The 27893-nt window shown below is 34.0% G+C and overlaps 2 protein-coding genes across 2 annotated transcripts; both read right to left on the reverse strand.

Moving 5' to 3' along the window:
• Positions 1 to 9762: 9762 nt before the first annotated feature.
• On the reverse strand, positions 9763 to 12035 carry LOC131647375 (pumilio homolog 12-like). The gene is made up of 5 exons (XM_058917277.1): positions 11581 to 12035; positions 11202 to 11364; positions 10900 to 11060; positions 10525 to 10783; positions 9763 to 10041 (listed from the first exon to the last, which is right to left on the reverse strand). The coding sequence occupies exons 1-5, from the start codon at positions 12033 to 12035 to the stop codon at positions 9763 to 9765; spliced, it is 1317 nt and encodes a 438-aa protein (XP_058773260.1).
• A 2389-nt stretch (positions 12036 to 14424) lies between these two features.
• On the reverse strand, positions 14425 to 18892 carry LOC131643325 (uncharacterized). The gene is made up of 6 exons (XM_058913516.1): positions 18571 to 18892; positions 18289 to 18494; positions 16775 to 17051; positions 16456 to 16563; positions 15146 to 15390; positions 14425 to 14985 (listed from the first exon to the last, which is right to left on the reverse strand). Exons 1-6 carry the CDS (start codon positions 18733 to 18735, stop codon positions 14868 to 14870), a joined length of 1119 nt encoding a protein of 372 aa, XP_058769499.1. The 5' UTR covers positions 18736 to 18892; the 3' UTR covers positions 14425 to 14867.
• Positions 18893 to 27893: the final 9001 nt, after the last annotated feature.

The raw sequence follows: 27893 nt of genomic DNA on the forward strand, positions 1-27893 counted from the left end.
AAGAAACTATATGCCAGAAGTCGGTAAAGATGAGTTATCTTGATATTTGGATTGATGGACTGTTGGAATAAGTGTGATGCGCCAAAATACTGCATTGAGTCGTTGATTATTGCAAAACTGGTAAGAACTGTAATGTGTTTATGTTCATGAGAATCATTGTTGTGACGAAGAGGTAGTGATCGAAGTGTTACCAAGCGCGATTTAGAGATTGATATTTGGATACGAGGTTTGTGTTTGGATGGTGTTGAGCCAATTTTCGAGGACGAAAATATTCTAAGTGGGGGAGAGTTGTAACACCCCGAATTTAATTAAATTGGTTAATTAAATTATTGAAGGATTTAAATATTTGATTTAGTCGAAATTGGATTGTCGGTGTTATTTAAGGGCGTATTTGGAATTATATAAATCGAAGTCGGATAGTCGGAAAATAATATTAAGAATAATATTATTTATAAGTCGGAATTATTATATTGAAGGAATTATTATTATAAGTGATATAATTGATTATTTGAGTTATATCTTTTATTGGGCCTAAATTTATTTTGGAGGATATTAAATAAAGAGAGGATTTAAACACTAAGCCCAAATGGTTTTATATTAGGGTTTTAGAGATTTTGGAAAGGGGGAGTTGTCATAATGAAGAAACAATAATGGAGGAGAAAGAGGCAAGACTATGGAGAAGAAGAAAAAGCTTGAAGATTTTGCATCCATGGTGTCAAGTAAAGATGCAATTAGAGACCCATTGAATTGCTTCCATTGATAAGGTAAGGGTGGGGTTCTCTTCCTATAATGGGGTTTATGAACAATTGTATGTGGGGAATTGGGTATGTAGATTTATTGCATTATCTTGTGTTGATTGTTGTTCATAGAAATTGAAATTAGAAAGTAATGTTGTTGCTGCTGTGCTCGTTAGAAATTCAAAATTGACTTAGAAACAATATGCAACTCTGTGCATAATAGAATATGAAGCGAACGGAACAAAGGGGCTCTTTGAGGGACGGTCAGCACAACAGTGTATTTGTGTGTGGGGGAGCGACACACCCCTGAAAACGACCTTCATGGTCAATATTAATCTTTGATGGACAATAGTATTCTTTGAAATAATAATTTTTAAATTATGATTAATATCTAAAAACAAACACCATCTAACTAATTACAAGAAGGGAATAGATACTTTATGACTTCTCATTGCAAGTGGTAGAGTCATATATATGTCCCACTAGAACCACTTCAAAAGTGTCTTAAGCTTAGTTATAATCTAGAGAAATAAATCTTGATTTGTTTGACATGCATCCATGAAATAGTATTAATTAGTACTATTAAGTTAAACAAAATATTTTATCAAAGGATCACGTTTTGGATTTTATTAAATGACAGTAGCAATTATATAATATAAACAGTCCCGTTTGATCGAAATAGCCGAATTAAGCGGTATAATTAGTTGTCTGGAATTTGATAAAATTTACGTGGTAGCTAAATTTAATTAGTAGATTAACATGGTGGTGTTATTTTGTTGAAATTGTGATATTTTACGAATCGACTGAAATTGTATTTGGTTTAAATATTCTTTATAAATAAATTATAATAATTTAATAAAATTGTCAATAGAGTTGTTAGAGTTGTCAATAGAGTTGTTAGAGTCGACAATAAGTTGTCAGAGTTGTTTGAAAATTATTAAGAGTCATATTTTTATTTGTTTTGAGTAATTCTGACATGTTTAGAGTTGTCAGTGTATAACGTCGGTGTTTGTTTTTTTATTGGAACTTTAACAATTCATATCTTTTGAACCGTAACTCCGTTTGAGTCTCCGTTCGAGGCGTTAGAAAGCTAGCGTGATATTCTTTTCAATAAAAATGGTTTTGAGCAATAGAATGCTAGAAATTGGAAATGGAGTAGAAATTGAAGTGAATTAAATTAATATAGTTTGATATTAATTGGTTAAATTAATAGTTAAATTAATTGCAATGAGTTTAATTGATTGGAATATACTTGAAGTTGGATCAATCATTCGGTTTGTCGGTAAATTACGGTATTTTGAGGATTCGTCCGTAATTGTGTTTTGACTTGAATATGTATGTTGAGAATAATATATGTATATGTCATGATGTTGTGCTAGTATTGATTCTCTGTGGTTAGTTGGATAGCATTAATTTTAATGATTAATTGCTTGATTTTAAATGTGTATGTTCATATATAATTGGAAAAATGAGAATTAACATGAGATAGTATGGTTACTAGTGTTAATTGGATTTTGTAAATCGTAATTGATTAATTGACCTTTTATATGTGAATGATATGTATGTGTTGTGAATGTTGTGTACAATTGGTGGATAATTCATCGAGTTGAATTATTGTGATATGCTAAATATTAAGATGGTAGAGATGATCTTAATTGCATATGTTTGATTAACATTGTACATATATTCATATCATGGATGCCTTGAAACAAAGGTGGTTTGATTTGAAACATAAGCGAGGCTTAGATTCTAAAGTGAATCGGAAGCGGTAAACTATATGTTTACATTTGGTGGCTTTGATCTTGTCCGGATCTGAAGCGTGGCTAGATTCTATATGAATCGGAAGCGGTGGAACTTTGGGTCCACATTGGGTACCACATGCATAGAGTCACATGTCTTGCATTGAGTCACATTGAGGTTAAGTGATGTTTGAATATATGCATTTATGTGATTGTCATGTGTACATGAGATGTGATAATTGGATTTGGTGATGTTTTGATATATAATTGGTTAAACGTGTGAATATGTGATAATGATGGATTGTGTTTATATTTGGGATAATAGTATTGAATCTTTTGAGTATTATACTATTGAATTTTGTGCTTACTTGAATATGTGAGATTTATTAGATGATACTATTTACATGATTATGACTTGTTGTGTGATGAAAAGTATGTGAGATTAATGAACTGTAGAAGTATGATGTGTATATTAGCTATTGATACTTGTGATGTGATGATTTTATATGTCTGAATCCTAGCATGCAATTTATCATATGCCCACTTATATGATTTGATATCTCACCCTTTTTTCTTGTTTCGCCGTTGCCTTTATATTGGTAACGTGCAGGTATTCAAGTATGAAGATTTAGTTGTCGTTACTCGAATCGGTTGTCGCTCTGATACGTAGCACTCTGGGGGGAACGATTTATGTCATTCATGATGTTGTTGTTTAATTGTGTTATCTTGGTTGAACAAAATGATAAGTTAACTGAGGATATTTTATTGAATACATTCTGAAGTGATTCCGCTGTGTTTTAATAAAATAAGTTATTCTATTTCAAAGGTGCTATGTATCCGCTTTATGCGACGAGTTGATTTGTTTTGTTTTTATTATGTGACACCTCATTTGTTTATTGAGAAATTTTTGAAAACTCTGATTTATATATATTTGTCGGGTAGAAATGGGGTGTTACATCGTCCGCCGATCTTTGAAGTTTGGCGTCCAACTCGATCGGGCCTTTCGAAGAAAATCGGTCGAACGTTGTCCACATAACCGCTAAATCTTCGTCGTTCTTGATCTCAAAATGTGTGAACTTAATGCCTCCCTCGTCGTTAAGCGATGGCGGGCGGTACTCGAGCTTGACAACCTTTCGATTCTCGGGATAGCGCAAAAGCGTGTTGAGCGACGGTATCAATTCCGCAAACAGCGTGTCGCGCGAGAAGCGAAATTGGAACGGCATCGGGTAGCCGGTTTCAAAGTAGACGAATGCTAGGTGGGGGTAGGTTTGTGTCATTTGTGTTTTGTGGTGTGAAGAGGATGAAGAAGAGTGTGTAGTATTTATAGACTTATTGGAGCATGGATGGCCCAACAAACCTTATCCTGCCTCAGGGGACATTTCGGAAATGAACTTCCGAAAATAGGCTCCTGACATGTATATTTCGGAAGTTCATTTCCGAATTATGCAGAAACAGAGGTGAATTTTGCATTTTGTGCATTGCATTCTGTTTTGTGTAAACAATACCAAAAGCATACAAAATAGGCATAAAATAGGCAATGACAACATAAAACACACTTATATTATATATGTATTGAATCGATCCGATTTTACATGATAAATAACAATACATACAAAAAATGATCGTTACAAACAAAAAACAATCCGGAACGAACTAAAATTCACCGAACCAATCGGTGGATCCTAAGTCCAAAATAGGCACGTTCTTCGACCGCTCTCTATTTTGCTCGCGCTCTTTGCTCATCATTTCTTCAAACTCCGCCATTCTCGAAACGAACGGATCCGGCCAAGTCTCCGCCTCATTTGAACGATGTGCCGTCCATTGACAAGAAGTAGCCGGTATAGGACAACCCGGTTTCAAAAACACTTGAACGAAGTGCCGCGATCGTAGATACCCGATGCATATGATGCGGCCCGACGCGTCCAACGGCGGCCGACTATGAAGTGGAAAGAAAGTCTCACTTAGTCCAAACCTCGTCAAATCGACGCACACCATATCATACGCACTTGCTATTAGATGACCCATCTTAGGGAATGACATCCACTTCGAAACCGGAGCGATACCGGTAAGTGATGGAACAAGTGCATCATGAATTTTTACAAACTTTTCTTGATTTTCATATAGTCGGCCGTAGATGTCCCGATACGAAGTCAACTCCGCAATGAGCTCCCGTCGGACTAAAGTGTGATTATTTTCCCCTTTACCGAGCAAACCCGCAACGGCCCGATTTCCACAATTGTCGTCGCCTCCAACATCAACGATGTTATCGATATATTTGTGCATAAAAAGTGGCATCTCACCAATGTAGACAATCGGTGATTTTTTTATCGGCGGTGTGCGAGGTGGCTTCGAAATACGGGCTCCTTTGTTACCACTACACGTGGACTTCGGTGTCTCATGAATTTCCGAAAATGATGCATCAACATGTTCAAAGTAGGAAGGAGATCGTTTTGTTGACGTGTCATCTTGTGTAATTTTGGACTTTTTCGGTGCACCTTTCGTTTTAATCGGTTGAGATAGCGGTATCAAATCGGTGGTCTCCGGAAACGCGATCTTTCGCAATTGTTCTTTTATTTGCATTTTTGTTGTGTCGTCCGCTTTAGCAAACTTCTCCATTATCACTTCCAACTCGTCGGAGATGGTGATTTTGGAGTCATTTTCTTTCGGCGGGTCAAAATCATCAAAACGAAGTTTCTTCCAATGGTCGGCTACCTCATCCATGCGTATGGGTGAACTTAACTTTTTCTTTTTTGCAAGTATACAAGCACACGGAAGGCCGTATGTAGTTCTAATGGTGCACCCACATAATGAACTATCAGTCCTCGTTGTCTCTGACCGCTTAGCTTCATGAAACAAAAAATTCAAACCCGTTCGAGATATGTTGTAAATCAATTGGGAGAATAGAATTTGGCCCTTATACCGGTGTTCCATAACCGTCTTGCTCCGACCGAACGATGTTTGAATTTCATTGTGTTGATTTTCAAGCATTTGGTTCACGGTGTCCCATCCCCGACACAAATCTCCCTTGCTATCACCCAACCACCTCTTGAAAACCGCATGTGCGGATTCAACTCGGTTAGTCGTGGTGCAACCAAGATGTCTAACCCGATTTGTCCAAGCGCACACGACTTTTTCCCTAACCTTGTCAAGAATGGTGGATTCGACGTAATGACAAAAAGTCTTAATGGAACCACACAAAGACCTAAAGTGTACCAATTTCTCGGTATAATCCTCTTCGGAGTATGCATCCAAAATTCCCCTCCATGCCGCCATTATCCTATCAACCACAACACCGGCTTTGACAACTTTACCATTTTCATCCGGCCTATCTTTTGTCCCAACCGCGGGTTTCAACTTGCTTCTCACGTTGCAAGTTATGTGATACCGGCAAAGTAAAGCGGTAGATGTCGGGAAGACGGTATCGACCGCATTCATCAAAGCATTGTCTCGATCGGTGACAATGACGTTTGGCATAACCTCTTGATCAGCTAACAAAGACTTGCAAATTCCCAAGGCCCACGTAAAGTTGTCTTCTTTTTCACACTCCAAAAAAGCAAACCCCACCGAATAAGTCTTGTCCGTCGAGGTCACACCGACGATCTCTAGAAGAGGAAGCCTATACTTGTTTGTCTTGTACGTCGAATCCATGACTAGAACGGTTGGAAATGTGTTGAACAATTTGATACTTTCGGGATGAGTCCAAAAAATATCACGCACCGTAACTTTGTCCTCGGAGGTTCGGAAGCTTGAAACATAATTGTTATCGCCTAGTAGTTTCAAAAGTTGTTGCATTTCCGACCGAGGGCCCATATTTAAAACCTTGAGATTGTGCCGTTCATTGTAAACTTGCTTGATATTTGAAACGCTATCCGGTTTCTTACGCTTCAAATCGGCAAGTATGTTGCGAGGCGCCACTTTGACTATCGTTAGGTCCGATATCACATTCCTCTCTTCGCGGGACAAACGACACGCCATTGGATGCCCGTGTAACTTGACATCCAAGGCATGATTATGCATTCCACAAATTACGGTTAACCGCCACATATCATCAACCCTCCGAGTGGCACGCAACTTAAACGGACAACCGCACTTTCTCGATCCCGTGTCCTCGTGTTTTAGCACACGGTTTGATTGTACATAACTACCACCCTGTTCGCAATTCAAAACAACGAAAGCTTTCCGCCTACTATTTCTGTTGTCCGACCTTAAAATAACAATTCCAAATCCAAGTTTACTAGCTTCCTTCCAAACCCAATCAATCAATTGTTCGCGACTACCGAAGCTCCGATCATTTGTAAATTCTTGCCGAACATCAACCGCATTGATCATAGGAGTAACGTCAATAACCGGATCGTTATTAACGTTGACAATTTCCGGATTTAATACTCCATCGCCTTGCACAATGTTGTCCGGATGCACCATACCTAACAAATGAAAAAATTAGCAAAATTGGCCAAAACTGTTTTTTTTTAACTGCCAGGGCATATTTCGGAAGTTCATTTCCGAAATATATTAGGTAACATATATTTCGGAAATGAACTTCCGAACCATATCAGTTTTCAGCATAAATTTGTTGAATCAATGTAGTGAAATAGGGGATGAAATGAGAGATGTTTACCTGAAATTGTAGCTTTCTATGCTCCCTTTAACGTGATCAACGGTTTGAAACTTGATTTTAGGGCGAAAAATTGATGGAGATTGATTGGGTTTTAGAGAGAGTTTTGAGAAGTTTTGGAGAAAAATGATGAAATAGTGAAGGAGGGAAATTTGTATATGCAGCAACAGTTTCGGAAATGAACTTCCGAAAATATTCACGGATTTTGAATTTTTTTGACTTCGGAAATGCATCTCCGAAAACATCAAAAATTTGGTGTTTTCGGAGATGCATTTCCGAAGTCAAAAAAAAATCAAAAAAAAAAAAAACTTCGGAGATTCATCTCCGAAGCAGGGGCAGTTTTGGGTTTTCGCTGGGGATGACCCCCATAGGGAGGTGGGTAAAGAAATTTTTTAATATAATTAGTTTCAGATGCCTCTGATTTTATCCTTTGGCCATTTTTTATAATTAGCATGTTATGTTAGTGGAGGAGTAGAGACAATAATCACCATATCACCATATTAATGAAAAATTCAAGAAAAAGAATAAGAGTTTTATGTTCAAAGTGGATATTATCTACTATGGAGACCAAGTAGAACATGACACAAATGAAAATCAAACTAAATATATTTTCATGCTTGCTAAGAACTTTAGCAAGGTCACGAGAAGACTTTATAGGAGACCTGTGAATAATTTATCTACTAATGTTAAAGACAATAAACATCATAATTCGAAAGGTGGTAATTTTCAACGACGATGAAAAGATGGTAAAAGACGAAACTTCAACCATCTTAACATAGTCAAAGGGATTCAGTGTCAAAAATGCAAAGAATTTGGACACATTCAAGTTAAATGTCTAAATTATCTAAGGAAATAAAGAAAATTCTACAATGTCGTCCCATATGATAACGGGAATGTCATTAATGATAATCTATCGGACGATGATCTTGTTGAAACTTATGAGACTATGTATCTTAGGTGGACTAAAGAATCACAAGTTGTTGAAAATCATAAGGAAAGATTGAATCTGTACTCAAAGACTAAACTTGTCTCATGTTCACTATTTCTGAGTTGAAGAAAGAAGTTGAAAATTTAAATTTTGAACTTGATGGAATGATTAAATTTGTTCGCATGCTAAATTTAGGAGCTGAGAATATTTATGTCATTTTAACTATAGGGGAAAACCATCAAAGGACATGAAGGGAATTGGATATATTGGCGAAACAACCAACCCAAAGACTATATTTATTTCTCCTATCCATAAAGTAAAAACCAAGATGCCAAAAATGATTACCAACATACTAACATTTTTATCATACCCACTTAAGTTTGTCATTACTGTAGTCGACGAGATCATAGTCCATCTCAATGTCATACATTGTATGGCAAACAATTGAATCACAAACAACTATATCATTAGAGAATTGTGAAGTCTAATCTATATCCTCAACAACTTTAGAGTGCCAAGCCTAAACTTCCAATTCATATTGCATGTGCCTTCCCTAGAGTCTCATCTCATAAAGGTTGATACCTTGATAGGGGTTGCTCTAACCAGATAACCACCTGAGTCAGTTGACCGCTACTAACAACCGACATAGAGTGAGAAGATAAATCCTTCTTTGAGCCAAATGCAATTCTTCTCCAAAAGAATAATAATAACTGAATTAGTGGGGTTATGAACATTTTTCCTTCCACAAACCTCATCCTTAGCCCACCAAACCAACATCCTTTCTTAAACCCATTTTTCCCGAATAAAAAAAAAATCCTCCAAAAGATCTTTACCCAAAGTTTCGTCAGAATTAGAGCCCAATGATTTTGGCCCAATATGAAAAGTCAAATTAATTGAGAATTTCTTTTTGCACCCTATTACCTTCTCCCAGGCCCCTGGTGAAATGTAAAAAATGCTCTCAATTTTCGGAGATACAACTCGAACGCATAATTTATTCATTTTACCTAAATTAAATTCAGAGATACATTTACAAAGGTATATTTCGGAGATGTATATCCGAAAATGCTTAATACTACAAATTAAACGAAAACCAAAAACATGACAGTATGACCAAATTAAAAACCAAACCAACACCAACATTTACTTGACATTAAAATAAAACACTCAACATTACATAAATAGTCATTAAAATAAATTCAACATTACATATTGTTATGAGTGAATTTTACCTTAATTTGTAACTTCTTTTGTATATCCGGACAAAGCGCACATTTTTCAGCTCAAAATCAAGATTAATGCAAATAATGAGAGATGAAATGAGTAAACTTTATCTTAAATTGCAGCTTCTTTTGCTCCCTTTGATGTGATAAAATCCAATAATGTTTGTTTGGAATCGAAAAGTTGGTTGAAAATGAAATTGTTTTAAGGATTTTTGGTTATGGAGGAAGTTTGAAGTGTGAGAGAGATGATCATGCACGGTGGTCATATATTCAATTCTCCCCGGGAGATTTTTATAGATATATTTTCAAAATTATTATTGAGTAGATAAATGATAAATTATCTAAATGAAAATGTTGGGAACTGACTTTAGGAGTATGTTCGAAGATGTACTTGCGAATTAACCTCAGAAAATTTTATGGTTGCATCTTTGAACTAAATTTTGGCAAAAACTAAATTTTGGTACATTCGAAAATATATTTCTGAATAAACCCAATAGTATTTTGGAGTTTTCATAAATGCATCCTACTCTATAAGGGTGGAAAAGAAATTCTCAATTAATTTCATATTGAGACAATGTAGAAATTCCTCTTCTATCAATTCACTACATCCTCCTATGATTATGTCATCCATTGGCACAAGCAAAATTTGGTCAACCTCCATAGCCCCCCATGAGGGGTCACTTTCCACAAAATATTTTCCTCCCATCAAAGGTATAACATGCACAGAATTCCTAGGCTCTTTATCCAAAACTAATTGAAGTGAATTATCAACTGCTTCAGCCGAATGACTCAATCCCTCTTTCTATAAAAAGACATTGATGTTATAACTAACATTTGAATGAGGCAACATAAACAACATTTTAAAAAAAGTTACTACATAACAAGAGAGTTATTGCCCTATTGTTTTCTCTTCTTAAACAATAAACCAAACAAACATGCAACATCATAAATTTACCGAAAGAACAACTACTCTCTATAAACTAACAATCCTAACACATCACATGAATCAAGCTTAAAAATTATCTTTGGCTATATATTTGGCATTGTCCAACACTATTTTTCCATGGGGATGATTTTGAAGGTCGTAGCGATAGGATCGAATTTTAAAAGAAAGTCTTTTACGTAGGTAGCCCTGCAATAAACAAAACCAAAAAAATAATGATTAAAGAAAATATGAATAACTGTTTTAACACAAATACTATGTGAATCAAAAGATCAAAAAAATTTAGGAATGTGAGATTTTTTTTTAAGAAACATTGAAAAAATGAGAAAAAGAAAGTCAAACCTGAGTGCATTTTAGTGCTCTTTGTGCAACATAATTCCCATAAGGATCTTGGATAACATTCAAGAAATTGTTGCTTCTTATTAGCTCTTCTACTATAGCATCAACATCATCTTGATTAGAACATCTCATTAGATCTTCCACCACATTGCTAGCATGTTTGTTCATAGAGAGTCTAGCAAATTTTCCATAAAGTTGTGCTATCATCCGTTCATTTACAAACGGAAACTCCATTTTAATTATAAATTGCACCACATAGTTTCTTCAAACATACAAAAAAGTATAACATTTATCAAAATACTAAATTTAAAATGAAACAATCTATTCAACAACTTTAACATAAATAAAAAATATGAGTTCAAGAGTGTGGATTCGAACCCGTAAGGATCTTCTGCTAGAAACATAGCATTTGAGATGATTGCAGTTATCAAATCCATGGCTAGTATCTCACTGTCTTTAAGACAAATTTGAAGAACTGAACATCCAATCTTGTGCGTCGCAATATCAACACAATGTTTTGCTAATTCGTCCAAGATCACCTGAACAAGTTATATAATTTGAAAGACATTAATAGATGACGATAAAAGGTATTGACAAATAATCGGTTACAAGACCAGATACCAAGATTTCAAAAATAAATATATCTAATTTGAATTTCTATTCTCTATTTACAACCCAACCTTTTTGAGTGCGGGTGGGAAAACCTTCACACATTGCACAATAACATAACCACCATTAATATTTTTCATCAATTCAACAATGATAGGCTTCATCTTATACAATACCGCATATTTTGTTACTGGGCATTTAATATTCTCCACCATTATCTGCACAACCCGAGTTCTGCAGAAAACAAAATCGAAAATTACACGAAAATTATCAAATAAAAAAAATCAAGAGAATAATTTTTTTTTTGTTTTCACTAGTCACTACCAATATCTGGTCCACTTGACTCGGAGGTCAAGTCAATTTTGACCTTAAGTGGTTCCAGAATAGTAACTACATTTAAATGAAATTGATCTCTAAAATATAAAAGATCTATCAATAATAGATACTTACCCATGATTGTTCTTGCAGACATCACTGAATTGAGTACTAGAGATAATCAAGTAAACAATAGAATCTATTTGAATATTAGAGATACCAGTATTTGCTTCAAAAATCTTCTGAATCAAATAGTTGCCAAACTGGTGCTTCATGAGCTCGTGTAAATCATCCTTTATTTCAAAAAGGATCCTAGCAATATATCTTGGGTCACCCTCTTCGATCACCGCTTGCAAATATTGACAGTCGAGACAATCCATCGCCATTGGAACCACCAATCCTCTCCATGATGGTTGAAGGAAGTTGTTATTATAAGGTAGAAATCCATAACCATTATTCCATATATTTCTACCAGTATAAAATCCTCTCATTATTGGATTAATCTCTTCCATTGAAGGAGCCCTATTTATAAAATAACTAGTGCCATGATACCAATGAATATTTCTCCCAACATGAATTTGTTCTTCCATAGCTAAAAAGACGTTAAAAATTCGTTAGGGCATAAAATTAGTTAAAAAGACGTTATATATATATATTCTTTGAACAAGATAGTGTTATTAGTTTCTTGAAGAATATGTTCTTGAACAAGATAGGGCATAAGAGAATACCTTGTTGAAGTTGAAGAGCACGAAATTGTTCCTCCATAAGACCAAAGTTAAACATGACTGCAGAAGAAGAAACAGTGCTCCTGTTGTCCCCTAATGATAAACAAGATTCAGATGACAAATATTTATGGAGAATAATAATTTCTAAAGATTTGATGCACTTAATTAATCACTTGCACTACGACTGTTTATATTGTTATATATATTAAATTTGCAGCGGTTATTAGGATTTGAGAAAAAGAAGGTCTCATCAATTTGTTACTTTTTTTGTTGAGTAAAAAGATGGAATATAATTTTATAACCTAAATAAAGATACGGTATATCAAATTAAATATGATAATTATTCTCAAAAAAAATTGAATCTGATATATTTCTTTCTCATATCGATTTGAATTTAAACTAACAGATATCTCTTCCTAAAAAATTTACCAAATCCCTATTTATACTGCAATCCAAAACTAAATGAAAAGATAATTTTTATTTTTATTTATCTAATCTTTAGCTTTTGAGTTATATTGTGAATAAATCAAAATCTTCTAATAATAATATTTATTAGATTTAGATAGGTAGGAGATGCATATTTACTAGTTACATCGCACTATAGATGGTTAATAAATTAGTCAAAACTACATTATTAAAAAGTTTATGACGGAAATTAGAAATTAAAAAAAAAAATAAAACATAATATTATTATTCCTTAAACTAAATAGACACTGAAGTAGTATTAGTTAGGTTTAATTTTAATTTTTGTGTCTTATTTAATTTGATTCACAAAACTAATTATTTATTTTGAATTTAAATAATTTTGATCTTCTCTTATTAATTTATATTAAAAATTCTTTTTTTTATTTATACTTTTTATTATAAAGTTTTACAAAACATTTTTATTTCATAGTTTGTCACATTTTATAAATGACATACAATATCATTTAAAAATAAACACATAATTAATTTTAAGTGCAAAAGTGTAAAAAATCTAAAATTATTTGAATTTAAATTCTTAAATATATACCTTTAATAAAATGTGTATGTATCTTGTAAATCAATTAAAATAGAGTGATAATTAAATATATTAATTATTATAACTAATTGATTATTAAATTTGTTTTTCTTTTATCATATTATAAATTTATTTTTGATTGAATTTTATTTAATAGTTTTTTTTTAAATTAAAGGCAGAATTAAAATATAAAGTTATAACTCATTGTATTTTGTTCACTTCTCAAACAATAAATGGTAGATATGTTTCGATTCAAATAATATATATATAATAATGTCATAAAATATTTTTACACATGTATTTAATTAAATAATATTAAAATATCTTTTATAAATAATTAAATATAGTCTAAAGTGACCAAGTGTTAGTTAAAAAAATCAAACATTGCTATTTTTAATAAAGAATTAATATTCATAGCTCTTTTATAATTTTTCGTGTAATATTTTCATTTAATTAGTAGATATAGTTGTGGTGTAGCCAAAAAAAATCAAACATAGGTATAATAATGTAAAAATTAGAGAGTCAAACGATCTTGCTACTTCGGACAAATGTTTATTGGCACCGATTATTAAATTTCCCATCACTCTAATCAATCTTGATGAACTACCCAGATTGGTCTATATTCATTTGATTCTTAGGGATTCTCTAGCATTGGGACTAGCATTAGAAACGAGGTTTTGGTCTCCTTAGGGACAACTGCATTACAATGGATATCACATCGGTATATCACATCGGTTAGTTAACTCAACAGATTCCTTTATTGCATCTATTCTTAGAATCTTTAATTTGAACAAATCCATTTATTGCACACAAACAATAAGTATATTTATTGCACACAAACAATAAAAGTATAACAATGTATGACACATCTTATTGTGTACGTATCATCTAAAGTACATTTTCAAGAACATGTTTTTAAAAATGTGGAGGTGAAAATTAACCCCTAAAAACCAAGTACTTAAAAGGTTGGTTTGGTAAATTAAATGATAGAATTATAACCCGGATAATATTTACAACTATAACATTTGATCATGAACCAATCATCAAAGAATTGTAATGTGCTTTGGTAGTGATTTGTTGGTCTACCGTTACTACCTGGAAAAGATTCAAGAATATACAGGACAGCCATTTTGAATGTATACACTTCCTGATCTTTTGGGAGGGAACGCCAGTGTTATAGGACACAGACAGCGTGAAGAATCACCTCAATGCTAACTCCAATCCAGCAACACACACACAAAAAAACAATAAATGTGTCTGGCAAATTCATTCTTCACAATAAGGTCATCTAACTTAACAAAATAATAATAATTTACAGAAAACTTAACATCTCACTCATAGTAGTATGGACACAATGATACATCTAAGTAAACTGTTTTATTCAAATATAAACAGATAAATAACCAACTTCATTTTGCATCTCAAGCTGCATAGTGCGTCACATTTTCATATTCTCTGTGTAGACTATAAAATAAGCAATCAACCATCAACAAAAATGCCAACCACCTTCAATTCTTCTGATGGTCGGACATTAGAAGAGACTGAGAATTGTTACCGTTTCAAGAAAGCAAGATTTATTCTTCTGTAAGCAATGATAACCCTCAGCAGAAGTGACTAGCACTTGATGTGGATCATAATATGTTTGTGTTGAGACCACACCTCTATAAACAGATTGTACCCCAAAATTTGAACAGCGTTCAAACAATTTGTTCATTCCCAGAAACATCGTTCTCACCATCATTTGTCAAGGATAACAGTTCTGTCAAGTCCATTCGGTACTCGAGACCTCTAAGATAGTGTCCCAACAGCATGCACCTACAGGGGGAGGACAGTGAGAAAAATTAGTTTAGTCCAGAAATGAGCTCCGCACTGGTACATAGCCTTAAACATTCCAAATCATCTTTCATAAACAAATAAAATACATAAATGGAAGAAAAAAAAACATATAAGCCAATGGCAATAAAAAAATACTAACCAAAAGAGCAGGCGGGCAAGATAGTCCCGAGTTAATGAAATAAATGGCTGAAATTGAAGTGAAGAATTCTCAACAACCTCGGCACAATCCTCACTCCCTTCATTTGCTGTTCCAACTGTTGCATTCTCCGACGTAGTTGAAGGTTTGGAATGCATCTTAGGAGAAAGGGTGGCCAAAAGACCGTGCACAACAGAGAGGATGATGTCCCTAAGCTCAGGGGATGTAAATTCTGACAGCTGCGCTACCTGTTCATTAGTGAAATACACACCCAACTAAAACACTGACATAAATTGAAAATAAGATATAATGATATAAAATAGGTCTTCACAAGCTAGTAAGGTCACAAACTCACAGTTAACATTTAGGAATACAAAAGAACGTGTATTTTAATGTTTGAATGGATATTTGGAGTTTTTACATCTTTGGAGTTTTCATCCTAATGATGGAAATTGGAAGAGTATGCAAGTTTCACAAAGCGGAAACAATCAGAAGTTTTTTCCAACCAAGAAAGGTTGGTTATAAGGATTAAACGGCTTTAATAAATCATATGAACATCAATAATAACAAACCAAGCCTTATCCCGCTAAGTGAGGTCGACTACATGGATCAACTTTCGCCATAATGTTCTATCCACAACCATGATTTTATCCAAATCGTTAATCTCGATATCTTTTTTATTAAATTCTCTTAGGCCTTGTTTGGGAGTTTGAAGGGGAGGGAGAGGGAGGGCTTCGAAAAACGACTTTTTAAAAAAATATAGAGAAATCTTTAACATTTTTTGAAAAAAATATTTTGTTTGGAATGATAATAGAGTGTTTATCATTTACATATTTTTAATTTTTGAAATATTATAACAATATAAATTATATCGAAACAATTTGTCTAAGCCCTCCAAACCCCTCTTCCAATACAATTTTTTAGTTCCCCAAATTAGGGGTTTTTGGCTTTTGAATAAAAATAAATCTCCCAAAACCCTCCCCACCTAAATTCTTCTATTCTTTTCACTCAATCCTTCCCTTTTTTCAAAACCCTCCCCTCCAAACTCCCAAACAAAAAACCTTATGGTCTTTCTCATGTGAAAGAGTTATTTTAAAATAAACAAATGCAACAGCAATTACAGATAGACATTCTTGATATTGGTTTTAAGTAATGCATGAAAACAAATACAAGATAAAAAACCAAGGCCAGATATCATTCAAAAGAAAGATATAATTGCATCGCGGTAATGCATGGAAATTATACAACATATACACAAAAAGACGTGGCTAATAATGAAAACACAAATAAAGAATTTTCACAAATGACAAAACCTGTTCAGGTTGAAGCGATCTCAAGTAATCCAGTAAATCATTCTTTTCTTCTCCAACAAACTGTTGCATTTGAAGAGCAGCACTTTTCCTCTTCACTTCACGTAGCTCCTGGATAAATTTTCCGAAAAACAAGGAAAATAAATAAAAAGGAAAAAACAAGTTTGTTGTAATGGTAGCCTAATTGCAATTGAGATAAGTGGCAATCAATAACTAACAATTTCCAATGCAAAATAAAATCCATAGACAGTTCAATGAAGCATGAATCCAATGCATAAAACCCATCAAATGTCAAGGAATGATCTTAAATTCTACAGCATACCTTTTTCATAGAGGACAAACGAGATTGCAAACTGGAAATAAATTCTTGAGCTTCGGCGGATAATTTGCCAAGGTCTTCAATATCGACATCCTCGTGAGACTTTTCAACTTTGGAAGACAAATTATTCTTTCTACCAAAGTCAATATTTACGCTGTCACGTAGGAAGTCTTGTAAGTCGAACTTCGTACTTTCTGTCTTTGGCTTCTCAAGATCTCTTTCGCACGTGTCAAGAGTTTTCTCCAGACAAAGCCTATATTCAGCATTGCGTAGTGTATACCTGTAAATACATGAAGAAAGCTTCTCATATTCCCCCCATTTGGATAAACATTACTTGGCAATTTATAAGAAGTGTAGATAAAGTTTGCATTTTCTGTTATAACTAGAATTTCATTATGGAAAAGTTACTTACAAAGGTGTATCTCTTTCGCACATAGGTGCAAAACAGTTCACCTACAATGACCTGCTATAGCGTGTTTCTTCCTTACAAGACAACCAGCTCTAGTAGCTGTTATTAGTTAGATAACCTATAGAATATCTCTAATTGCAATGCATGATAAAATTAGTATTCTTTAGAAACTTCAAAATCCAGGGACATTTATCAAGTATCAACATATATTCTCACAAACTATATAGTTAAGATATGCAACATTCTCTCCCTTCTCCAAATGGATTATCATAACTCTGAAAAGGGAAAAAATGAGAGTAAACCACCAAATCCATCCCGTACTTCGTAGGGCTCTCCCAATTCCCAAAACAGGTCCCCGGGATTATGAATATTTCAAAAAAGAATCTGAGTCTGTCAAATTTTCCTCATAGTAATCCTTCCGAGAGTCAGAAGGACCAAATCCAATAGTAATAATTTCAGGAACTAAATTGATAGTAGGTGACTAAATATAGGGACCTACTGAATATAAAGTGGTTAAATATGAGGACCAACTTGACAGTTTACTAGAGTCAGTGACCTTATTCATAAACTCATAGGTATAAGTGGTTAAATATGAGGACCAACTTGTCAATTTACTAGAGTCTCATGGACCTATTCCAGAGCTTGAGTCAAACTAATTAGGTGGTTTATTCGAAAAACTAACTACCATCGTTAAAAGAGCATATCTCTTCCTCGAAAGCAACGTTTTAAAACGATTTGTTCCCGGGAAAACCTCTGTAGCACCAACACCTCTTAAAAAAGGCGTGTCAATGTCGGTGTCCGAAGCCGACACTTATGATTACGTTTAGTTTAATTAATTTATTTTTTCAAATTATTACTGATGTCAAAGTGCCGGTGTCGTATATCTGGTGTCTGTGCTTCATAGGGGAAAACTGCCGCGACAAAACAATATTGGATTGCTGTCGGAACACCTGTAGGCTGTACCGACCGAAATGGAAATGGCAAAAGCAGCCACCGTTATTTTAAAACATTGCTCCTATGTATAAGCTAAATAACAATTCTATGAGCTCCATAAAGAGAACAAGAACATATAACTGTTAACCACAGTGATAGAAACTGAAGTACTAACCCAGTCATCATAGAAGAAATCAACAACTTGGAAAGCGGCTCCCACAAGGCCTCAACAACTACATTAAACTGATCAGACGGAAGCAAACCCAGCATACCAGAAATAGTCCTTTTCATAGCATCAGCCGTCGTTAGCGGCACATCTTTCTGAATATAACTCACATCAAGAGGTTCAATTTCGTGTATCAATTCAGAAAGAGCTGATTTCTACAAACAACAACAACTCAATTATCAAAATCGAACTTCAATTGAAATACACAAACCAATTAGATTTAGAAATTACCTTGGAGGTGAAGTCGTCGTGTGATGAAGAAGCGAGAACGAGAAAGGGGGAACGAGGTTTTGTGGAGAAACGGAGAGAGGGGAAAGAGAGTGGGAGGGAACGACGGAGGCGGTGGAGAGGGAGAGAGGAGGAGATGGAGAGGATGGTGGAGGGAAGGGTTGCCATGTCGAGGTGAGAGTCGACGATGAACCAACCGCAAAACCCACACCACTCTCTTTTTTTAATTTTTTTCTGTTTTCAGTGTGTTTTGTAGTTGCGGCCACAATAATGAATTGTGAGCGTGTGGGTGATATGAATGTGAAACGCACGGTGGATATGTCGTTCGGGATTAGTCCAAATTGTATAAGCTGGACGGTTTGGTAATCTGCAAATCTACATGACAGCCAAGTTAGCCAACAAGATTCTAACAAAATCTAAATTAAAATTAAAAAAAATATTTAGTTTAAATTTTTGCATAAATAAATCAAGATATTTAAGCTCTTACGTGAATTATTATTTAAAAAATAGGATTTCTTTTGCTTATTATGAATTTTATGTGATGTGGCATGTTAAAGTATGACTTCAATGTCTAAGGATTTTGTGAGCGAAGTTAAAATTTGTTTTAATCTGAATATTTTAATTCATTTATATAATTGTTCAAGGTCGGCTATGAATTCAAACGGAGGATGTTGAATACTAGTTTAAATCGCTTCACTAAGGGTATATTTGGATTGATGGAATGTGATGGAATGGAATGGAGTGGAGTGGTATTTAATTAGATTTCATTGTTTGGATTTATAAATAATGGATAGAATGGAATAGGATGGAATCCATTGCATCTTATTCAATTGTATCCTTCAATTTTCATTTCATCCAATTTGGAGTCTATGCAATGGAACGAACTAAAATATTCTATTATGCTCCGTCAAACTATAAAATATACACAAACAATATAATGGAATCTCAATATCATTCCGCTTCGCTCCACTCCATTCCATCATGTTCCACTCCGTTCCGCTCCGTTCTAGTCCATTAATTCAAACATAGCCTAAGTGCCGATGATATAATGTAACTTTGCTCTAGACTTCCACATTAAATCCACGTTAGAGAATGTTGCCTACTATTAGATGTCATCGGACGGTTCCCTATATTACATGCCGAAATGGTAAGGAAATTTTGTAACTACCATCATATATATATATATATATATATATATATATATATATATATATATATATATATATATATATATATATATATATATATATATATATATATATAACATCTCATGCGAGACTTTAGGTTTTCTTTCTCTAACTCGTAACTCATTTTACTCGTAATTCTCTTATTGACTTAACCAATAAGCATTTTACCAAGCATGGGTATCGTCGTACTAGGTTTTCTTCATCATTTTACCAAGCATTTTTGGTTCCTTAGCAAAACAGTGGCGTAGGCTTTGGGAATCGAATTTTGATTCTAGTAAAATTCCACAATTAGATTTCTTTTGATCCAAATTTACAAACCACAATGATTATGCTCGAACGAAAAATATGACTTTTGATCCAACCGCAAAAAAAAACTTAGATGTTCTAGCATCCAGATCGCTATTACCTTCGTCATTGATCTGTTGGTATCAAAATTCCTGGCAAGAAAAATGTTCCACCACGAAGCTCATTCAAATTGTTAGCACCAGTCCAAATGCAATGGAAAGACAAACATATATTAAGGTTTCGAGACCACATAAAGGTGAGTGAAACTCCTATTGTGACACTTCCACTAGTTGTAACTGTTGTCATAGCCACTACTACAAAAAGACATTTTGTAACGTTATTAAAATGCCCTTCATGTTAATCGTGGTAATATCTCATTTACGTGCTCCTGCATTTTTTAATTATTTATTAAAATTCATTTAATTACGGTCTTATAACCTAACCCTTGTGGTATATTGAAGTTTACTTGCTTCAATTCCCAGCACCAACATTTTTCTTCTTTTCGTTACAAAAATGAGCTGTCAGTTTAATCTTATGAATATATTAGAATAAAATTATTTATCACCACGTTTAATTATTGAAACCTTTGTAAATATGTGTAACTTATTATCACTGTTTTTGTAACATAAAGTAGATGAACTTCATCATTAATTTCACGATTCTTTTTATAAAAGGTACGCTCGTGAAATATTTTATAATATATTGTGTTATTGTATGTTGTTGTATACTGTTGTATGTTGTCAGTGTTTTGTTGCTAAAAGGTATGTCGTTGTTGTGTCATAGATAAATGTTGTTGTATGTTTTTGTTGTTGATTAATGTTCTTAGAACAAGAACAAAACATTGCTAAGTCATATGAAGTTTTCTTCGTGTGACTTAGCAGTGTTCTGTTCTTTAATTTCTTATGCAGATTGACAGAAGATCAAGTTGAATTTATTATATTGTATGTAGATTATTTGTTTCACTAACCCTTCGTTGAAAATGCATTCTTTTAAATTGATTCAAAAATCTATAATATGAAAATTAAGTTGTATTTGAAAACCAATTTAGATCAATCAATGTTTTTTGAATTGCATTCGTCTCATAATTTATCTAACGCTCTTTAACATATAGAACGTGGTTCAATGACCTAAGTTCTTAATGACATTGATTCCTTCTCTTATAGTTTATTTTTACCAACATCACTTTATTGAATAAGTCTACCTCATTATTGTCACTTACCATCGTGATTGTTATGATGATAAGTCATCGTCACAATCATCATGATAGTGACAATGATGAGGCAGACTTAACCAATAAGTTGATGTTATTCAAAATAAACTAGAAGCGAAGGAATTGATATCATGAAGTACTTGGACCATTGAACTATATCCTATTTGTTAAAGAGCAGAATATGAGTTATGACATACATGCAATTCGAAAAATAGTTACTTGTTTAAGTTGTTTTTCAAGAATAGTTTAATTTTCAGATTATATACTTCTTCATCAATTTGAATGGTTGAATTTGTTTAGTGAGGTGTATGGAAAACAATCAATCTACATATTATATCATAAACTCAAGTTACTTTCCACAACAGTTATCTATTATAACCGTGCTAAAATGTTAATTATATTCCAAATAAATTGTTACGGTTGCGTTTCGAACCCATTACCTAAATATATATCACAACGGTTATTAATCGTAATAGTTATGATTGGTAGCGCCTGTCATGCCTTATTATCACGGTCTCGCGATCGTGGTGGAAAGCACCAGACATACAACCACCCCTTACCTTACAACAGTTGGTCAGTCATTGTAGTATCCTTTTTCAAACCATTATGGTATATATGACTTTTTCGTAGTAGTGAGGCAACCTCTCAATATTAGAGATCTTCATCAATAACTGAAGCTCGTGTGACCTGATGTTCTTCTTAGCCTTCACAATATTAAGATTACACGTGAAATATTTTAAATTGTGCTAAGTCTATAGCCTCCTAGCATTCACTGGCTCCTTGAATCGTTAATGTGGAACCATAGATCTATTGGTCTAGTTTGGAGAAGGCAGAAACAGCAGATCCATGAAGATAAGATTCCCCGTTAACCCTTGCAAAAATAGTCTACAACGAAATCCTAAGAAGGTCATTAATGGCGACATTAGATGTCGCGGCCTCCATGGTCCATTTGAAGATGAAATATCACAATGATTCGAGTAAGCCACTCGTTATATGAGAAAATTTATGACGAGCTCTCTTATACATAGTACAATATTAAAGAACTCCCTTGCGACTTAGAAACGAGTAACTCATTCCCTATATTTTCTCAATTGTTCGGCCCAAGGTTGAATTCACATATGACGCAAATGATCGGGAAAGACCAATGAAGCTCTCACGAGTGAGGCTTGAGTTATATCTGGAGGTGATTTCTAGGAGTTCGTTGATATCTCAAAGTTTGGGTTCGGCGCGGGAGAAATGGGGTACCTTCAAACACTTTGACTCCCAAGCCATTGTCCGTCAATGGTGAGAGGTATTTTTAGGGTTAGAATGTGATTGCATTACGTGATATTTTACATATACTTTTATAGAAAATTCATTAGATTTCACAAACCTAAAACATTATATGTGGGATATGTGTCAGAAGGGACATATGTCAAAAGCTTATTCATTTTATGATCAGATCAATGTGATTTATTCACATGCCTTAATCAAGTGTAATTATATGGTATGTTCCTCACTAGTTATGTGGTCCAAGTCATTCATATGGACCTTGTATGGAAATGTGATGTCCTCGACCTAACATCATTATTTAGTAGTTAATTTGATAGTATGTTCTCCTTTTAGAGGGTTTGGGATTTCAGAGAACCTTGTATTGGGTTAGTCATCACTTATTTGGGCCTTGTCACTAGACCGATAACATGTATCATTTCAACTATAAAATCAATTCAAAGAAAAGTATATTTATGGTTGCTCGTGTGCATGTTATGCTTTAGGGTTTTGGTTATGTTAAGGATCACCTTAATCTCGACAAAGACACTTTGTTAAAGTATTCAAAGATCTCAAAATCATTTAACACTATTAGCTTGGATCCATCTTTCCTTCTTATTTGTTTAGTTGAAACTTGAAGGTATGCCCCAAATTTGAACGTAAATTTAGACAAACTTTAAATCAAAACCGTTTAAGAGATTGTCACATTACGACTTCATAAAAAGGCATTTAATGCTCCTATTCTTAAGAAACGAAAATGTCCCATTCAGGACTTCCACATCCATGAATTCCTTAGCTGGATAATAAAGTGTATCACAAACCCTCGCCCTACAAAGCAGTTACAATGGCTTGAGGGACAAATATTTCGGATCGTCCAAAGGCCTAGTAGACAAAGGCCTAATTACAAAGCAGCAAACTATAGCACAAAGGATATGTATACCCTTTTCCCTGTGTCGCAAAGCATCCCTCACGAGAATACCATGGTATTCCATCTCACACGCTTGGAGTTATCAATCGTTTCCCTGTATTTAAAAGGAAAATGTGTCACCTCACGAGTATTCAAATCCTTTCCAATCAAACTTCACTTAATACTCTCTTACTAATTTAAAAGTTAGAGTGACAACCTTGCAGGTAAGTCTCCTCTTCACTGTCTCGGAAACCGCGAACCACCTTAATAGACTCTGAATTCCCTCCTTGTGGTTGATTATAGTTCCAATAATGAACAAATCGTTAAACTATTTTCAAATTTGTTCATGCTAAAAACACCTTCTGGTTAACCTTCTTGATGCTAGTCAGAAGTTGTAACATCCGTAATTTTCCTTAAATTAATTTAATTAGAATTTAAATTATTTTATTGGAATTATTTGGCATTTCTCTGAAAATTATGGAAAATAATAGAATTGAGCCGAGGTAGTGTTTAGTAAAAGGAGGGGTGTTAGTCAGGAGGACTTTTACTAAAATTATGTTGTTTTCATAAAAAGAAGGAAAAGAGGAAAATTGGAAATAGAACGAGAAAAGAGCAAAAGAGGAGAAGAGAGCAAGAACCTGAAAGTGCAGAAGCAGAGAAAGAGGAAGAATTCAAGAATTTGGCTAAGGTAAGGGGGGACTTATCTGATTAGCATCTATTATCGGGTTAGGGATTAATAGCATAGAATAGATGTGGGATTCGTATCAATTGAGTCATATGATAGGTTTAGGGATTGAGACAATTGTGTGATGTTTAATCCCTTTGTTGAATCTATGATGTGTGTGATGTTATGGTCTTAATTGATGCTTAATTAGTGTATTCTGATGTGCATTTTGTGTTGTATGTATGATTCATTTCCTGAAATTCGTGCTGGTATGATTTGAGGGCAATTGGGATGTGTAGATTGTTGTTTTCTGCGATTTGGGGTTCTGAAATTACCGGTTGGCGCCGCGTCCCAGGGTTGGCGCCGCGAACGGCTGGGCAGAAAGCCAGGAAGTTTTGACACGCTCAGTTCGCGCCGCGTCCCAGTGTTGGCGCCGCGAAAGCGTACCTTTTTCTCGTTTCGCGCCGCGAGCATATGTTTGCGCCGCGAGCTGCTTGGCAGAGAGCCAAGGATTTTTTAGACATTTTAAAAAGTTCAAAGATGCATAACTTTTTAACCGTTGGTCCGTTTGATGTGTCGTTTCGAGCTAAACGAACCTTATAAAATAATCTATTTGATGATTAATGATGTGATTGTGATTGAATGATGCACATATATATATATATATATATATATATATATATATATATATATATATATATATAAACATGCTTGATGATGATGGTAGGTATGATGAAATGAGTATTTTGATGATGTTACTCATTAGACTTGACGATGGTATAAGTATGTTCATGTATGTTGCATTCATTCATATTCATTGATGATGTTGTATCCATGATGATGTGTTGGATCAGTGAAGGGCATGATTCCCATTGTGTGGAATCTGTGCTGGCAGGGCCGTATCTTGATGATGTTGGATCGGTCATGGGTTATTCCCATTTGACGATGTTGGTACCACATGGATAGTGTCAGTTCATACATATGCATATTTTTATAACATGATTGGATATATTCCAGTGTTGTAAATATTGATGATGTGTTGGTGGATTGTTTGTGATGATGAAGCTTGTCTGAATGTTTGTTTATGAAACAATTGGGTGAACGATGCAACTATGATGTGTTATTGCTTTATAACCTTATAACATTTGTTAATTATGATGAGACTCACCCTTACATGTTGTCATTTTGAGATTGAGGATAGCGGCTGTTTGACTCGGTGAGGATTAGCTCATGAGTCAGTTATTTAGTTAGCGTCAAGTGTCATGCTCTGATATTTGTAGTACTGGGGACGCGATGCTTAGAGTTTATGTTTTATAACTCTAGTTATGTTTGATGTTTTGAAGGATAAGTTTTAAAGATGTTGAACTTAGTCCGTTTGATTTAATTTCCGCTGTGTTAACATGAAATGTCTTAATCGATGATGATTGCCTCAGTGAATGCATGACATGACTGAATGATGTTTATTTTATTTATGAATTGTGGCACCCTTATTTTCATGTACTCTGAATGAATTTAATTAAATTGCCGCGGGGTTAGTAAGGGGTGTTACAAGAAGAGGTCGCAATTGTTAAAGAATTATGTTCTATACTACTGTAGTTGTGTTATGTATCTTGGATACCTTCATGTTCGTTTCGTTTGAGTGTCTTTTATATACTCTAAGCTTCAACCCTCTGGCCATAATGAACCGCCTTTTTGTTTTCCACACTTAAAGACTTAAAATAACGTAGGTCGTCGCTATAATTATCGACAATAATGATCCATAATTCCTTCATGAAATTCATAACCCCCTTACAACCCTGAGACTACCTCTGAACCGTTACATTTCGGCTATCAACCCGAATATCCTGGCGGCTACACGAATATGTGTCTGGGACCTCCACGTCCGATCTCCACCATAGGAAGATGTACGGATCCTACCAGACCATGGTATACAGATGCCAAGTCGGTTTTCCGGTTAAAGTCCTTCACACACTTCCGAATTCATCACCTCACACACTAAGATTTTCGGGATGTACAAAATTTATTTGTTATAAATTAAAATAATTTATTATTATAAATTTTAAGATAATAAAAGTTATATATTGAAAAATTATTTTTAAATGATTTTATAAATTTATTTAAAATAGTTTCTCATTTAATTTTTTTTAAAAATATATCATTCAATATAATTCCTAACAATAAATATTTATCATTCAAAAATAATGATTTTGTCATGTTAAAACATGTAGCAACAGAAGATAAATTTTATTATAAAAAAGAATATCTATGTTATTGAATATGAAAACTATTTTTTTAATTCATAACAAATAAATTTGAAATAGATTCTGTTCTGGACTGGGTCAAGATTAGGCCCAAGGCAGCTTCGGCCCACTTAGCCTCAGAGGTCCAAACCACCCTGCGCTCTCCAACAGGACTTGGAGTGCTCATCTCCACCATCCTCGGCGTAACGCTCCTCGGGCCACCAAGCGCCCGGCAAGGAGGTCCACCGGTAACATCTTATCCGAGTCGAGGACTCTGCTCCACGCGAGCATCACCCTCGCCGAAGACCTTTCTCCTCGTAAGGCTCCTTCATATCCAACCCCCCGAATAATGCGGAGTCCACGTGGTCCCTAAAAGACCGCGTCTCCCTTAAACTTCGGAGCGGTTAACCAGGACAGAGGGCACTCACGCTCCTCCGATATTTCCGCTCAGAAAACCTGGCAGTCTCCTAGTTGGGCTTGAAAGTCCAACCCAAAAGCGAGATCATGACCCAGCGCTGGGGGCTATAAATACCCTCTTTTACTAGAGGGTCAGGGATTCACTTCTTACTCACTTTAGCTTGTACTTGCGCTCCTTTGCTCGTCTTCTCACTTTGGCATCGGAGTACCTTGCAGGTACACCCCCCTCCTCATTTCTCGAAGATCCAATTTTGAGCAGCCAGCGACGATTCTTTTGATCAGGTACGATCAGATTCTATTAATTTAATGATTATATAAATATTATATCATATAATATAAGTCATAATAAAAAGATGAAATATTGAAAATGATTTTTTTATGAGAATTCATTTAATTTTTTGTTTGTTACATTTAAAAATAAATAGAAATAATTTTTTCAAAAATAAAAAGGTATTTTCAAAAAATAATATTTGTCGTTACATTTAAAAAAAATAATTTTTTTTATCGTTACATATTTTTTATAAAAATTTAAAAGTGAGTCTTTAATAAAAAAATGGCTTGAATAAGACTCTGGTTTAAATATTTTTTTCATAAAAAAGTATTAAATATTTTATTTTTTTTGTTACGATTAATTTTGGGTATAAATTTTCAAAAAATAATAAAAGTGTATTTTTAATAAGTTTTCCTTAAAATTCCTTTGAAAAAAAATATCTTCTAACAAAACTGTAATTTTATAATGTTAAAATATCTAGCAATAAATATTTACCTTTATTGTTAAAAAGAAAAGAATATCTATGTTAATCAATATCAAAAATATTTTTTTTAACTCATAACAAATAAATTTGAAATAAGTTCTAAGCATTTTGAATAAATTAGTATAAAAAGGTTTTACACCGGTGCATACCCCTTTTTCCTAAATTTTTTGTAAAACTATAATTCTTTGAAAGAGAATAATATTCATACATTCGGTTTAAAGTTATTTTATACAATCAACCAATAAAAAATCAACAAAATGTCATGTCATTAAAAATTTCTTAAAATAAAAGTGGGGTGTAAGGTTGTGAGGTTGACAATGTAAAAGTGCATGACTTCTTTAAGAAGAAAACCTTTAACAAATTTTCATATTTAGATATTAATTTTTTTAAATAAAAATATGTTATATTATGAA

Source organism: Vicia villosa, linkage group LG1, assembly GCF_029867415.1.
Source record: "Vicia villosa cultivar HV-30 ecotype Madison, WI linkage group LG1, Vvil1.0, whole genome shotgun sequence".
Lineage (NCBI taxonomy): Eukaryota > Viridiplantae > Streptophyta > Magnoliopsida > Fabales > Fabaceae > Vicia > Vicia villosa.